This window comes from Eulemur rufifrons, chromosome 16 (assembly GCF_041146395.1).
Source record: "Eulemur rufifrons isolate Redbay chromosome 16, OSU_ERuf_1, whole genome shotgun sequence".
Classification (NCBI taxonomy): domain Eukaryota; kingdom Metazoa; phylum Chordata; class Mammalia; order Primates; family Lemuridae; genus Eulemur; species Eulemur rufifrons.
Genome location: NC_090998.1, coordinates 55,277,396 through 55,291,242, shown reverse-complemented (window position 1 = coordinate 55,291,242; position 13,847 = coordinate 55,277,396). Strand labels below are relative to the sequence as shown.

Here is a 13,847-nt window from a genome sequence, read left to right as displayed (position 1 = left end):
AGCAGTGTGTTCAGCCAATTCTTTTCAAATTTAACATTACAAATATTTACTGTACATCTTCTAAGAGTCAGGCACTGGTGTGGGGATTTGGGATCTGAAGTGGAAAATTTCCTGCCCTGGAGTAGCTCACAGCCAAGTGAGGAGAACACACCCTGGAGGGAAGAGCCCATCGTGACATCCTGGAGCATTATTCCATCTGACTTTTAAGGAAGTTGTTTCCACAGTTAGGGGGTGGTTCCTTGTATACTCTCAAGGTAAATCTCAGCTTCTCCAATTCCAGACTTAAACACTGAGAAGAGAAGTAACATATGAAGCTATGAGGAAGCACTCCAGTTCATTCATTAAGCATGTTTTAAACAGTGCCCCCACTGATGCTACACCCTGTTAAGAGTCCTTTTAGAATTATCATTAGATAATATTATTCCATTTCTTGAAATCAAATGAGTACTGTTCTTCTACCTTCCAGTGTCAAGTAAAACATTCCCACTGGGCTTAATCAATGTAACAGAAAAATTAACTGAAAGAAGTGGGAGAAATTGCCACAGATTTTAAGAATGGACTTGCTTCCCACCATGTAACCTATAGAGAACAAAATTAATTTTGAATCATGAGAATTTTAATGAAAAAGTCCACATCAAAGCCTGTGAAATGTCTCCTTTTCCCATAGATAATGAGTTCCATAGGTGAAATTGGGCATATAGTTGGTGTCTATAATGACTAAATAAACATACAGATTGAAGCTGACAGATTTGGGAATAACAGAGTTGTGGTTATCAGATTTAACAAATTTAACTTATGGGCAGATTTAACAAATGAAATTCTACTAAGGTACATCAAAGATAGCAACAGGACTGGAGAATCAGCTTGTTTTGTCTGGTATGTAATGTATCAGTGGTTCTAATGCTAGTCTGATTCATCTCTCTGCTCCAAAATGAGACGCTATAAAGGAAAACATCGCAGCAGGAGGGAGGAACTTGAATCTTAAAGGAACAAATTTGTCTTCTCATGAAGACTTCAATTTATCCACTTGAGGGGTGTTTACAAGGAAGTGTGCCATTTAGTTTTATTCTAAATTTACATAAATAACTGAACCAAACCAAAAAAAAATTACTTCACACAATTCTTTTTTTTTTTTTTTTTTTTGTTGAGACAGAGTCTCACTTTGTTGCCCAGGCTAGAGTGAGTGCCGTGGCATCAGCTTAGCTCACAGCAACCTCAGACTCCTCGGCTTAAGCGATCCTACTGCCTCAGCCTCCCGAGTAGCTGGGACTACAGGCATGCGCCACTATGCCCGGCTAATTTTTTTAATATAGATTTTTAGTTGTCCATATAATGTCTTTCTATTTTTTAGTAGAGACGGGGTCTCACTCTTGCTCAGGCTGGTCTCGAACTCCTGACCTTGAGCGATCCACCCGCCTCGGCCTCCCAGAGTGCTAGGATTACAGGCGTGAGCCACCGCGCCCGGCCTTCACACAATTCTTAATGGAGAACTCACTACTATCTTTCATTTCTATCTTATGACTTATGATTTAGATTATTTGGAAACATACTTAAATTCATAGATAAAATAAGTTAAATGCATGAATTTGATAGAAGAAATATAAAAACATGCTTTACTAAGTCAAAATTAGGTATCAGTTATAAATTATAAATATTCTATGATGTCTTTAATTTTATGATAGCTTCATTGGGTTGTTTAGTTTGATACTTCTATGCCTTTGACAACTATATGCTTTAGAAATTAAAAAGAATCAAATAGTTCAGATAAAAAACTTTTAAATTATGAGACATCATAGACCAGTTTTGTGTTTCTGAACTTCTTTAAAAATAACCAAGTGTGACTAGATGGTCTATTATCAAAACATGATGTTAACTACATATTTTTTTATTCCAATCTTCTAACTCATTTATAATTGCTACTTTTTGTTGCTTCATCAGAACTCCTTTACTTTGAAAAAAAATGCATAACAAGGAAAGAAAGAACTGAAGATCTTGTTTATTATATGTAAAAATTCATTCTTGTCACACAAACTCTGCCATACATATGTTAAATATATTTAATAAAATATTTGTTCTGAATTTATGCCACAAAATTGTTTGAATCAGAACTCATACTTTAAAAAATTACTCACACTAATTTAGTCAATTAGTTTCAATAATTGCCCCCATCACAAAAACACTACTGAAAAAAAACCCCGGGAATCCTGAAGAAAAAGAAAGAACTTTATTAAAATGGAAAAAAGTTATTGACATCATTATATTTCAAACACATCTTAAAAGTAGGTTGTAGAGAAAACTGTACAACTTTTTCAATTGATCTAAATGTTAAGACTGTTATAACAGTGAACATTTTGTAACCATTTCTAAAGTACAAATATTTTCTTTGCTTGAAGTGAAGCAGGAATATATTAAACCATTTTCAAAGAAGATTCTTAATACAGTCTTTAATTTCAAAACTGCATTAAACTGCTTAAAATGTGTAGATGATACCAGAGCAGTACCTAATTTAACTAACTGAGGCTTTTGTTCAGTTCTTATTAACATCAGTTTTACTAATTATGTATAAGTTAAATTTTGTTTCAAAGTTACATATGGAAAAGTAACGAAACTACATAAAATGAAAAAAAAATTCCTTTGGTTTACACAACATAAATTTGCTTGTGGATGAAAAGTTCATCCCTTTAAGCAACAGCAAAGAAACACTCAGTTTTCTTTTAAAAATAAAAATGGCTGTTCTAGACCAACAGAGAAAAGTATATTTACTGTATTACGATGTTCATAGGATTTAGTTTTCTACCTGGATGCCACATTAACTAGATGAAAGACACATCAAAGTAGCATAGGGGAGTTTACTTTTAAGACCCTATTAGCAAAAATGTCCATAGCTGATGCATTAAAATAATTTACCTACACTAAATTAGATGCTAGAACTACTTTCTTTCTGACAGATCACAATTGGTAGATTGAGATGTATTAAACGTTGTAAACAATTATTGTCTGCTTTTATATCTCAACCTTGGTGTGTTCCTTATTTTCTGCTGAGTGAACTTTATTAGCCTCTGTTAGTAAAATCAGAGCCCATAACCATTAGGGGTGAGGGGTGGGTGACAGGAAGGGGGGAGAGAGAGAAGAGATTGAGATTGAGATTTTTCCAGTGTTGCCACTATGTTCAATAGTCCAATTACAGATCTACTGGGGAATGCAGTTTGGTAAGAAAAGAGAGTTAATATTAATGTTTGCACTGGCTTAAGATTTCGCTTTTCTGGGAAGAAAGATTATAAAACAACACATAAACAGATCTCGCCTTCTACGAAGAGACATAGGAAATTTCTTTACCTACAAGTCTAGCTAGCCAGCTATCAGATTGTGGCAAATGTGAACAGCTGGAAGTTGCTACTGTCAATCTGAAGAAAATGAAATGCTTGTTCTTTTTTTTTTTCTTTTGAGGGGGATTAGGAGATAACATTTTGACTAAATAAATGGTGATAACCTCTTACAAATAATAAAAGATACTAGTTTGGCCTTTCATCCACATTAGTCTTTGCACACCGCAACTTTCTCATGAAAGCCTAATTACCATTGGGCCCCAGTGGAGTGGGGCATAACTTAGTGTTCTCTTTCAAGAGCAAAGGAAAGTTATTTCTTAAGACAAGAAAATCAGTAAAACACATACTTATTTACTTGAATATGAGAAAATCAAAATTCCTCTTTTAGGTTATGACTACACAAGTGAAGACAGAAATGGTCAGATAATACTAGGTGTCACCAAAAGAGGGCATCATCTACCCTTAATGTCTGCACAGAATTCCTGTGGATGTAAAAACAAAACGCCCCCAAAACTCTCAACCCATGATGGAAGGGCATCCCAGAGCTCCTGGTATTTTATATGCTATAAGGAAAACAAATCATGAAATCAAGCATCAGGAAGGGCATCAAGCGGTAATCAGAACTGATTTCTACATTCAGCATTCATATTTCCTGAAATGTGTTAAAGTTCTTCTAATAGTTACATTAAAAGTAAGTATTTAACATTTACTGTGTCACTTTTCACAGGCACTCTGAGTTTAATATTTTATAGAGCACTGAAAAATTTTCCCGTAGTCCAGGGTATAGGCTGTCATCAAATAACATGAGAATACAATTAACTTCCTAAGGGTATCTTAACTTCAAGAGGTTATCTATCTATAATATAGATAGATAATGTTCCCTATCTATAGATCAGAAACATTGGCAGTAGGTGGCAGTAAGTTCTACTGAGCACATGGAGAATGCAGTTAAATGCATTTGAGGTATGTGGGAAATGGTTTAAAGCAGAATTTTATGCCAACTTTTAGTAACAGAAGCCTAACAAATGTTTGTTCTTTCAAGTGGGAGAAAAAAAAAAATGCCCGGACACTATTAAACTTATTTTCTGTGTTCTTAAACACGTTTTATAATAAATGTATGATTTAAATAGTAGGTTAAGTGTTTGAGGAGATGGCACACTTTTCTTCGACTATATACAGGGGTGGTGAGGAAGAATAGTTATGGGCTCTCAAGTAAAATTGCCAACTAGTCTCAAAAATTCACTATACTGAAGAACACACGATCCTTGAAACTCTGACTTTAACACTTAAACCAGAGAGATTGGGGAGGAGTATTCTGCTTTGTAGTAGAGACAGCTGTTCAGGAGGAGGACATGTGAATTCTGAGAGAATGATCTCCTAGAGGAGGGCAGATTCTCAGCACTGAAAAAACATCACTACCATAGGGAATGAGCGCATGTAAAGGGAAACCTGTTGAGGAAAATAATTTTATAAATCTTTCAGCTAAAGAAAAAGTGGCCAAAACAGTTTTATGGTAGATGAGGAGGTGACTGCCATCCACCAATACTAAAATCTAGCAGGATGGTCCCTTTCTTTAAATGCAATATTAAAGCAAGTTTTAAAAAAGTTTCTTTTCTTCCTCTCTGTCTCCAGAAAAAGAATCACTACCTAGTGGAAAACGTTGTGCAAGCCTCTTCATGTTTCTTCCCTCTGGAAACCAACTAAACAGAGGAAAGAACGAGTTCACAAACATCCCAACTCGTTCCTGCCAAGGTACATCAGAGAAGCCGAAAACTGGGATTGCATGGGCTTTGGGTGGGCTCACCGCAACGTCTTGAATTAAACCTTAAATGTTCCTTCCACCTTGTGGTCACGAGCGCCCATTTCTCAGGGTGGCTTAGACCCTGATCTCTCTGCTCCAAGGGACGGAGCCCCAGATTCTTGACACGGGGGTCGGGACAGTGGTCACCTTGATCTCTGAGAATAGGGTTCCTCCTGGGTCACCTCATCCACCCACCTGTTACCCTCGGGCCTGGGCTTTCCAGACACAAAATTATGAAATGAGCCGCTGCTCGTCTCGGTGGTCAGGGCTTTGTAGGTTGTGGTGTGGGAAGAAGGGGTGGGAGGGTCCCCAAGGGATGATAGAGAGCTTCAGGTCTCCCTTTGGCAGTCCGCGCGGCTGTTTACCCTCCCCGCCCGGCAGCCTTCAGCCCACTTCCCTTTTCCTCCCCCGGGGGAGGAGATGGTTAAAGATTACACGGCGGCCGCGGGCACTTCAAAGGGCGGCTCGGGCAGCCAAAGGTAAAGATAACGTTCTGGCAGCTCTAATCAGGGTTTGTTGTTGCCACATTTTAATCACGTCGTTAAAAAAAAAGGAAAGAAAGGAAGGAAGGAAGGAGGGACGGAAAGAGGGGGGAAGGAAGGAAGAAAGGAAGGAAAAAGGAAAAAGATGACATCATCCCACCGTGCAAGGGATGCAGAATAAATCCCTTTAGAGCTGGGCAAGTTGGCTTTCTCCTTTGGGGAAACTTTTTGCAACCCACCTCTTCGCAGAACGCAACTAGACGCAGAGAGAGGAGGTTGGGGCGGGCACCGGCCGCGTAGCCTGCCCTGGGGCTCCGGGCGCCGGGGCACAAATGCCCACTCCGGACGCAAAACCCCACACTCGGAGGAATTCGCCCCGAGACGTACCTAGCGTTGGACCGGGAAGCTGCAGCGCGCCAGCGCTTTCCCGGGCTGCACTTGAAGCCATTTCTCTGCAGGCGCAGAGAGAGCGGGCACGCGCTCCCCTCAGACACGTGCATGTCTCCGGGGGCCCGAACGGGTCTGGCCAGGATGCCCTTGGCACAGCCGCTCGACCCCTCCAGAGCAGGCGGGCACGGAGCAGCCCCCAGTCTTGACTTGGACTGGCCCTCCTTCCCCTCTTAGCCTCCCTCCCGGAGTAAGGTGGGGGAGCACTTACAGGTAGGAGGTGAAGACGCTGAGGTTGGAGGGCAGCTCCGAGAGCCCCAGGTCGGAGCAGTCCACCCTGAGCAACATCCTGCCGTCGGGCTCACACTGACAGTGTGTGGGGCAGCCCCGAGGCAGCGCGCCCGACCTAGGCGAGCCGCCCCCGGCAGCCAGCTGCAGCAGGACAGGCAAGGACAGGAGCACGCGGAGCCGGGAGGTGTCCATGGTGCCCGAAGTAGGGGGCCGCGAGGCGGACTCGGGCTGAGGGCAGCGCCCGGGCTGCTGCGGGCTGTGACGCGCCGGGCGCCGCTCAGGGGGCTTCTGCACCTCAGAGGGCGCCTGAAGCACGGGGCGCCGCGTTCCTGCCCCCCAGCGGGGGCGCCGAGAAGAAGCGCCGCGGGGACAGAGGTGCCCGGTGCTGCCACGCCGGCCTCCGGAGCAGCCCTCGCTGCAGCCGCGGCAGTGGCGGTGCGCGTTGCTGCTGCAGGCGGCCTGAGCTGTGTGGAGCAGCATCTCTGCTCGCACGCTCGTTTTTTAAAGCGCTCCAGCCCGAATTGCGCGCCCAGTGACGTCAGCGCAGCCCGGCTTCCCAGGCACCCCCCGCCCGGCCCCACTTTCCCTCCACTCGTCCCCTCCCTCCTTTCCCGAGCCCTGCGAGGCGGCAGGCGGCGCGAGGTGCCGATGAGTTCTCCGTGCTCCGACTGCGCCTCCGCGGGGCGGATTCCAGCGCCTGGCGCCGCACGCCGTGTAGGGGACCCCCACCCTCACTCCTTCCTGCGTCCTGGTGACCCAGATGAGAGCCGAGAGGGGTCTGCTTCACTGAGACATAGGCAGACGCACAGGGACGGACGGATGAGGCACGCTTCCTCCGAGCCCTCTTCAAATAATGGATGAGATACATGGAGTGTTAAAAAAAAAAAAAAAAAGCCACTAAAACCCAATGCAGAGAAATATTTACGTTATCAGGGTAGGGAGGCAGGCGTCCCCAGCGAACGATAGGTGGCCTTTTTGATCCTTACGTCAGCCACACTGTCTGGCTCGCTTTTGCCCTAAAATCAAAGTGCTGGGCTAATCTCTTAAATAAATACGGCTCCTGAGTGAGCACTCCAATGCAGCCTTCCTAACCATGCGGGGCGAGGAAGTCGAAGTGACTAATTGTTTTTTAAAAGTGTTTTAGAATCCCATGGAAGTCTCATTCAGTAAAGCGATACGGGACAGACAGATGGCTGTTTGCTTTTGGTCGGGGGCTTTTTTATCTTAAGTATTCCGGGTTCTCTAAACTAAGGACAGTCTCCCCAGGTGAGTGGCACTGGACCGTGAGGGCCGATGCTGGAGCGCCAGTGGAAGAATGCATGTTCTTGCTGAGAAAGTGTCCTGCAGTGAGTCTGCGGGAGAAAGGAGGAAAAAGATGCAGAACTTTCTTGGAGAGAAGAGAAGACCTCAGTGAGGTCCAAGTCACCCTCTCCATACCAGAGTGAGCAGCTGAAAGAGGTGATAGCCCAAGCCTGCCACACCAGCTCACAAAAATGCACGATTTTCACTCTGGGGACATAATGCCTCCTTGCTTCATGAAGGCAGGGAACCCTTTTGACTTTCATGGTCCCTTTAATCTTCTTCCACTTAGACTGTCCACCCAAATTTCCCATATAAACTTCTGAATTTTATAATAAGGAAGGGATGTGTGTGTGTGGGGGGGGGGGGGTATTTACTGTCCTTTATTTATAAAGTGATTCCCAAACCTGGCTGTTCATTCACCTGTGGAACTTGCAAAAATATATAGATTCCTGGACATCAATCTGTATTCTGAACTTGCTCTTTTCTTTGGTGAATTTAACCATCAGCAAATTTGTGCTTCTCTGCATTAAAAGAGTGAGAGAGAGGATTATAGACTCCATTCTCCTCATTTTGCAAATAAAGGACTGTAGCCAGGATTTTGGAATACTTGACAGTACTGCTGAAAACTGTGAGTTAGCCCAGGTTTTGGTGTAATCTGTGTGGCCCCCGGTTCTGGCCTGTCACCTCACTTATCCCTTGTGCACACCATGTTCACTCCCACCCTTTGCTTATCCTCACATTATTTGTGCTTCTCTCAGCCATTCCTTCCACATTTATAGAATGCCTATCTTCTTTCTTTCTTTCTTTTTTTTTTTTACTTATCCCCAGATTATTTTATAAATGCAACTCAAAGCGTATTTTCTGTGAAACCCCCATGACCACAGTCTGCGTTAATCATCAATCAACAGATATTTGGAGACTAATTACAACTGGGATGTCCTAGAGAGGTAAGTTATCTCTCCTTATGGAGCTTGTGCTCTACAGGGAATGACAGACTCTGAACAGGAATCCCAAAGATGATGAGTCTCGCTGAAGGATATATTATAAATATCATCACATGGTTTAAACCTAAAGGTGTTTTGAATACATATTTGTTTTGTTTTGCCAACTTTATCGTGGCCATTTTGCAGGCAGGGACTAGGTCCCTTGTCTCTTCTTTACGTGTAGGACTCATACCATGGACTCATAATAGTGAGTACTTAACAAATATTTGTTGACTGATTGATTTATCATCGTAGGCATCCAAATATGGTTGTGCCCACCATCTGTTTGAGGACATTAAGCAACACTTTCTTTGACTTCAAAGTTGCTAAAAAAGAGCATAGCACTTTGGTTGTGGAATGAGTTAGGCAGGACTGTATTTGAATTTAGGTTCTGTCAGTTTCAGGTTTTTTTAATCACAGGCATGGAATGAGCCCATCTAAGTTTCAGTTGTTACCTTCTCTGTAAAAGGGGGTATTACTCCCCTGGGTTGTTCTAAATGTTAAAATATCTGCAAATTGTCCTAGAGCAGAGTAGATTTTCAACCTGTGTCAGTGCCTTTCCTCTTCTTTTCAGGAATTAAAGCTTGTTAACAAATTTATGTAGAGCAGAACAATTTCTGATTCAATTAAAGGGGGAAGACAACTTTGCTGGATGAAGCCAGGTGTAATGAACATCTGTTCCTTTTTTTTTTTTCAGACCCAACACTTCTCCCCTCTCCCTTTTGGTAAGAGCACTCCACAGTTTTCCTTTGGGAAATTGCCTCCCAAACCTCAGGGCTGTTGGTCATGTGGCCCCACCTCCCTGCCTCTGGGATAGGAATGTAACCCAAGCAGAGCAATCTGAATCTGTTTAGGGGATTGTCACGGATGCTGGGATTAGAGGGTCTTCTCTGGCTTCCTGAGCTCTTAGGACAAGCACACCTGGTGCTCATGGCGGCTTCTGTTTTGTCTTGTGGAGAAAGCTGACTGGGAATGGAATATTAGCAATAGCAAAGAGGGAAGCAGAATCCTAAAGTCATATTCGAAACAATTGGATCTAAAGCCATTTCTACTCCATCATCTCTCCACTGCATGAACCAATTAATTTTGTTTTGTTGCTTGAGCCCGTGAATGAGAATTCAGCTGTGATCACTTGCAACCAAGCATATTCTATAAAATCTTGAAAACACAGGAAACATGAACATTTGAGAATGGCCTGATGAATCTTCAAGGTCTTATAGACCTTATAACATAACAAATCATATGGGTTGAAAATAAGAACGGTCCAGCTGATGATGACTTTATGGCCTGAATGGATGTAGGTTAATCACTTTATCTTAGCTAATAAAGATAAAAGTACAGTGAACTAGATTCCTTTCACAGTAAAAAAAAAAGTTTGAGTAAGGCTGTTGATCAGTGGTCTCTCTCTCTCTGTATTTGTAACAAATACCAGTTATTTTATAAGATCAGGTTCTCAAATTGCATAGTAATGACCATCAGCATTGACTCAGCCCTTTCTATGGTTTCATGTTCTTATTGAGTCCTCATAAGAGGACGATTCTTAAAACCATATTTAAGGATTAGAAATGCAAGTGGTTTTCCTAATGGAGCCAAAATTCTAACATGAACCTTTTTGACTTTAAATCCTGTACCCTTTTCCAAAACCTTGGGAATTCTAGTGACATATAGACTTAAACTGGATAGGACCTTGAATTTACTGTCATTTTATTGAGAAATAAATTTACATATTTTTGCAAAGAAAGGTACAGTTTTTTTGGACTGTGGTGGGACCAGTTGGAGCAGAGAATAGTGGTTTATTGTGTGAACAGTAGGGACAAGTGTATATTAAACCTTTTTTCCCCAGGAAAATAATATATATATATATATATATATATATGTTTTTTTTTCTGGTTTGTCTCAACAACCACTCATAGGAATGCAGACTGGTGAAATGTCAGAGAAAATCATCCGCACCCTTACATGAGATAGTAAGGTTACTAGGCTAAAATTAGATTCATTTAGTATTTTGTTTGGGTGAGGTGTTTTTATTTATAATTTTTGAAGGTATCTCAGTATTAATGAGTTGTGTAATAGAATATCTCATGCCAGAATGGAAATCACTCTTTACTTTTTAGACTCTTAGATTGTAAGTTCCTAAATTTGATTCTGGTAAAGTGTAGTCTGCTACGTGTCTACTTTCTGGGCTTGTTGAATAGATGTTTTCCTAATTCTTTAATCTTTGATAAAAGTCCACAACTAAAAACACTCACATGCACCACAAGAATTACTAATAAGCTTAGTTGAAGCATGCCAGAATAATTTTAGTTAACAAGTAAGTCAATATTTCTTTTACAAGTATAGGGAAATAGTGTTTACACAACTGGTGGGCTATTATGGACTTATTTAACTTGTTTGAAAGAGTATAGAGCCCATTATTTGCCCTGCTCATTTTACATTCATGATATAATCAGGCTTATGCTGAATTTCTTAACTTCCTTTCACCAACACAGTCTAATTAATTGAGAAGGGAGGAGGAGGATTTAGGAATAAAGATCTATTTTCTTTCAGAATTATTTATTTTTCAAGAAAGCATTAGTTCAGCTAATTCATTACTTTGAAATAGCCTATTATGTAAAATCAATTGGGTCTGTCTTTGATTTTATCCAACATAAAGGCTACCTTTAAATATGTCCATATGTTCACAATATTCTAAAAAAAAAGGATAGTGGTATATGATATTATCAATTCTTTAGTTCATTTTGATCCCCTTGTCTAATTTCATGTATGGTAATGAACATGCTCCTACTGGTATGCAGCCTGCTTCCTGAGAACATGTGTCCAATCAAACTCACACGTAAACCAGGGGTAAGGTTTTCTTTTCAGACTAGGAATAAAATTAATGAGAAAAAATAACAAAACACTTGAAATTAAACAATCTTCCTGTTTATCCACATGCTTTATTTAATTCTTCCAAATACTGCCTTAGTATCCATGTAGCCAATGTGATGGATTTTTTTTTTTCTGGTTAGAATTACACTTTTAGGATTTTTAACCATCTACCGTCTCCTCATGCTCATGCTTAAATGACAGGGCTCAGACAAAGCTTGAGCTGTGCTCCAAAATGATGAAGTGCTAACAGTTTCCCTTTTGCAAAGCTGCTTCCCCCAAGTCATGTAGCTAGAGGATATACAGATTCAGTGAATCCTAAGAGCTCTGAAAGGGGAAAGATTTTTTGAAACATATTTGGTGTCAGAATTTGAACTGAACCAATGTGAACCTATTTATAGACTTTGTCTCATTTCATGTAAATATTCGTTTAAGTTGCTGCAGATATATGGATGTGTTTGATTGTAGGGTGCTTCTCCAGATTTTATATAATAGATACGATACCACTGTCAACATATTCTAGTTTCAAAATTCTCCAAAATTCTGAATTCTGTAACATCTGTGACCCTGACATTTTTGCCTGAGGGATTATGGACCTGTAAACAGCAGCAAACCCTAGAATGTCTATCTCATAAACAATTTTTCAGAAGAAAAAGAAGACAGAAAAAAGAACTCCCGGGATGAGGAAAGGGTGGAAAGTATTATCAAGAGCAAAATCCAGAGAGAGGAGAAAGGTTAGCTCAGGTGAGATAAGTGACCATCCCTGGGCATGATCCCTTTTGCACAGTACAGGGCAGAACTTCCCGTACTCTTACTCTTGACAAATATTTGTGAAAAGGCTAGAAGAAAATATTCTATATGTTAAGAGTTTACAAAACACTAGAGAATAAATAATAATTGGTAGGCATATTCCAGAAAAGAAAAAAAAATAGGTGCTGAGCAGAAATAGTAAAATTAAGGAGAAGGAATTATAGAGCTCACCTAGAAGAACTAATTTATGGATTTTACTTCACAGACATGCAGGATTTATAAAGTAAAATAAATAAGTACAGGGCATGCTATTTCCCAAAATGCTTTATTTTGATAAGTCTGGTATATTTTAATTGAGTATGTATAGTAGCATTTCATTGCAATTACAATCTCATAAAGCAGGGCAAAATATATTGCATAAACATTGCGGCTCAAGTCGATGAGTCATAGTAAAACATTGTCCAGATTACTGCTATTAAAATGTACAGAAACCTTTTGTTGAGTGTTATTAGGTTTGTGGATTAATAAAATGACCCTGCTTGTTTTCATTGTTCCTTAACAAGGAATAACATTTTGATTTTAAGTTTCATTGATTATTATTCTTTTGAATAGATTTTAGATGGACACTTTGCTGAACAAAATGTCATTGCTGCTTAAAAAAGTTCTAAATACATTTTCTAAGAGATGATGTCTTTCATTTTCTGACTTGTCTTCACTCTCCTTTGTTCACGTCCTCTCTGTTTTTCCCACTTTTATTGTCCCCCTAACTTCCCCTCAGGATTGCTGGGAGTGGGTGGGATGGGGTGAGGGTGATTGGCTCAGCCGCCTACTAGAAGGACAGCATGACATGACAGCACAGCACAGGTCCTGCATTCTCACAACTAGAGTTCCAATCTCTGCTCAGTCATTTACAGGCTATGGCGCTTGGAGCAACTTCATCTCTGAGGCCCAGTTTCTTCATCTACAAGATGAGGGTAATTGTACCAAGTTTGCAGAACTGTTAGTAGAAGAAGAGCTAATATGTTACAGGGCTTTGCATGCAGTAACACTTAATATATGGTAGCAATATGGGACTTTTCATTCTTTTCCTAATGTTTTTTCCCCTTAAGTCTTTTCAACTCCAAAGAAATAGGAGAATGGAAACAGGCAAATAATTCCCCTCCCTTTCTCTCCCCTCCCTCCCTTCCTTTTCTTTTCTTTCTTTCTTTTCCTCCCTCCCTCTCTCTCTCCATTCCTTCCCTCCCTCTTTTTTTCCCTCCCTCCCTTCCTTCCTTCCTTCCCTCCCTCCCTCCTTCCTTTCTTTCTTTCATTTTTGCTAATGATGTGGGAACTTTGAACGTTTATCATGGTTTCACATGAAAGTAGGGTGTGTATCCAAATTTTGGAGCCACCTCGGTTGGGAACATTTGCTAGTGAAACAGTCTTACTGAGTTACATTTAGTAGGCCACAGTTTTATTATAGTGAAACCTCAATTCCCGGTTCGAACCAGAATATATTTATTCAAAGGCATCTATTGCCCATCCAATAGATGCCAAGCACTGAGAATGTGGGAATAAATACATATGAAGCCTGCTTTCAAATAATTCATTGTTGAGTCAAGAAGAGACATGGAAAACAGATAATTAAAATGCAGTGTAGTAACAGGAATGAACACATATG

At 40.8% G+C, this 13,847-nt stretch overlaps 1 protein-coding gene across 3 annotated transcripts in view; it reads right to left on the bottom strand.

Moving 5' to 3' along the window:
• The window catches only part of LGR5 (leucine rich repeat containing G protein-coupled receptor 5), a 127,298-nt gene extending 120,536 nt beyond the window's left edge, over positions 1 to 6,762 (bottom strand). For all 3 annotated transcript variants that reach the window (XM_069490157.1, XM_069490158.1, XM_069490159.1), the window contains exon 1: positions 6,268 to 6,762. In XM_069490157.1, the coding sequence (XP_069346258.1) occupies positions 6,268 to 6,479 (212 nt within the window). In that variant the 5' untranslated portion in view covers positions 6,480 to 6,762. The remainder of the gene's footprint in view (positions 1 to 6,267) is intronic.
• Positions 6,763 to 13,847: the final 7,085 nt, after the last annotated feature.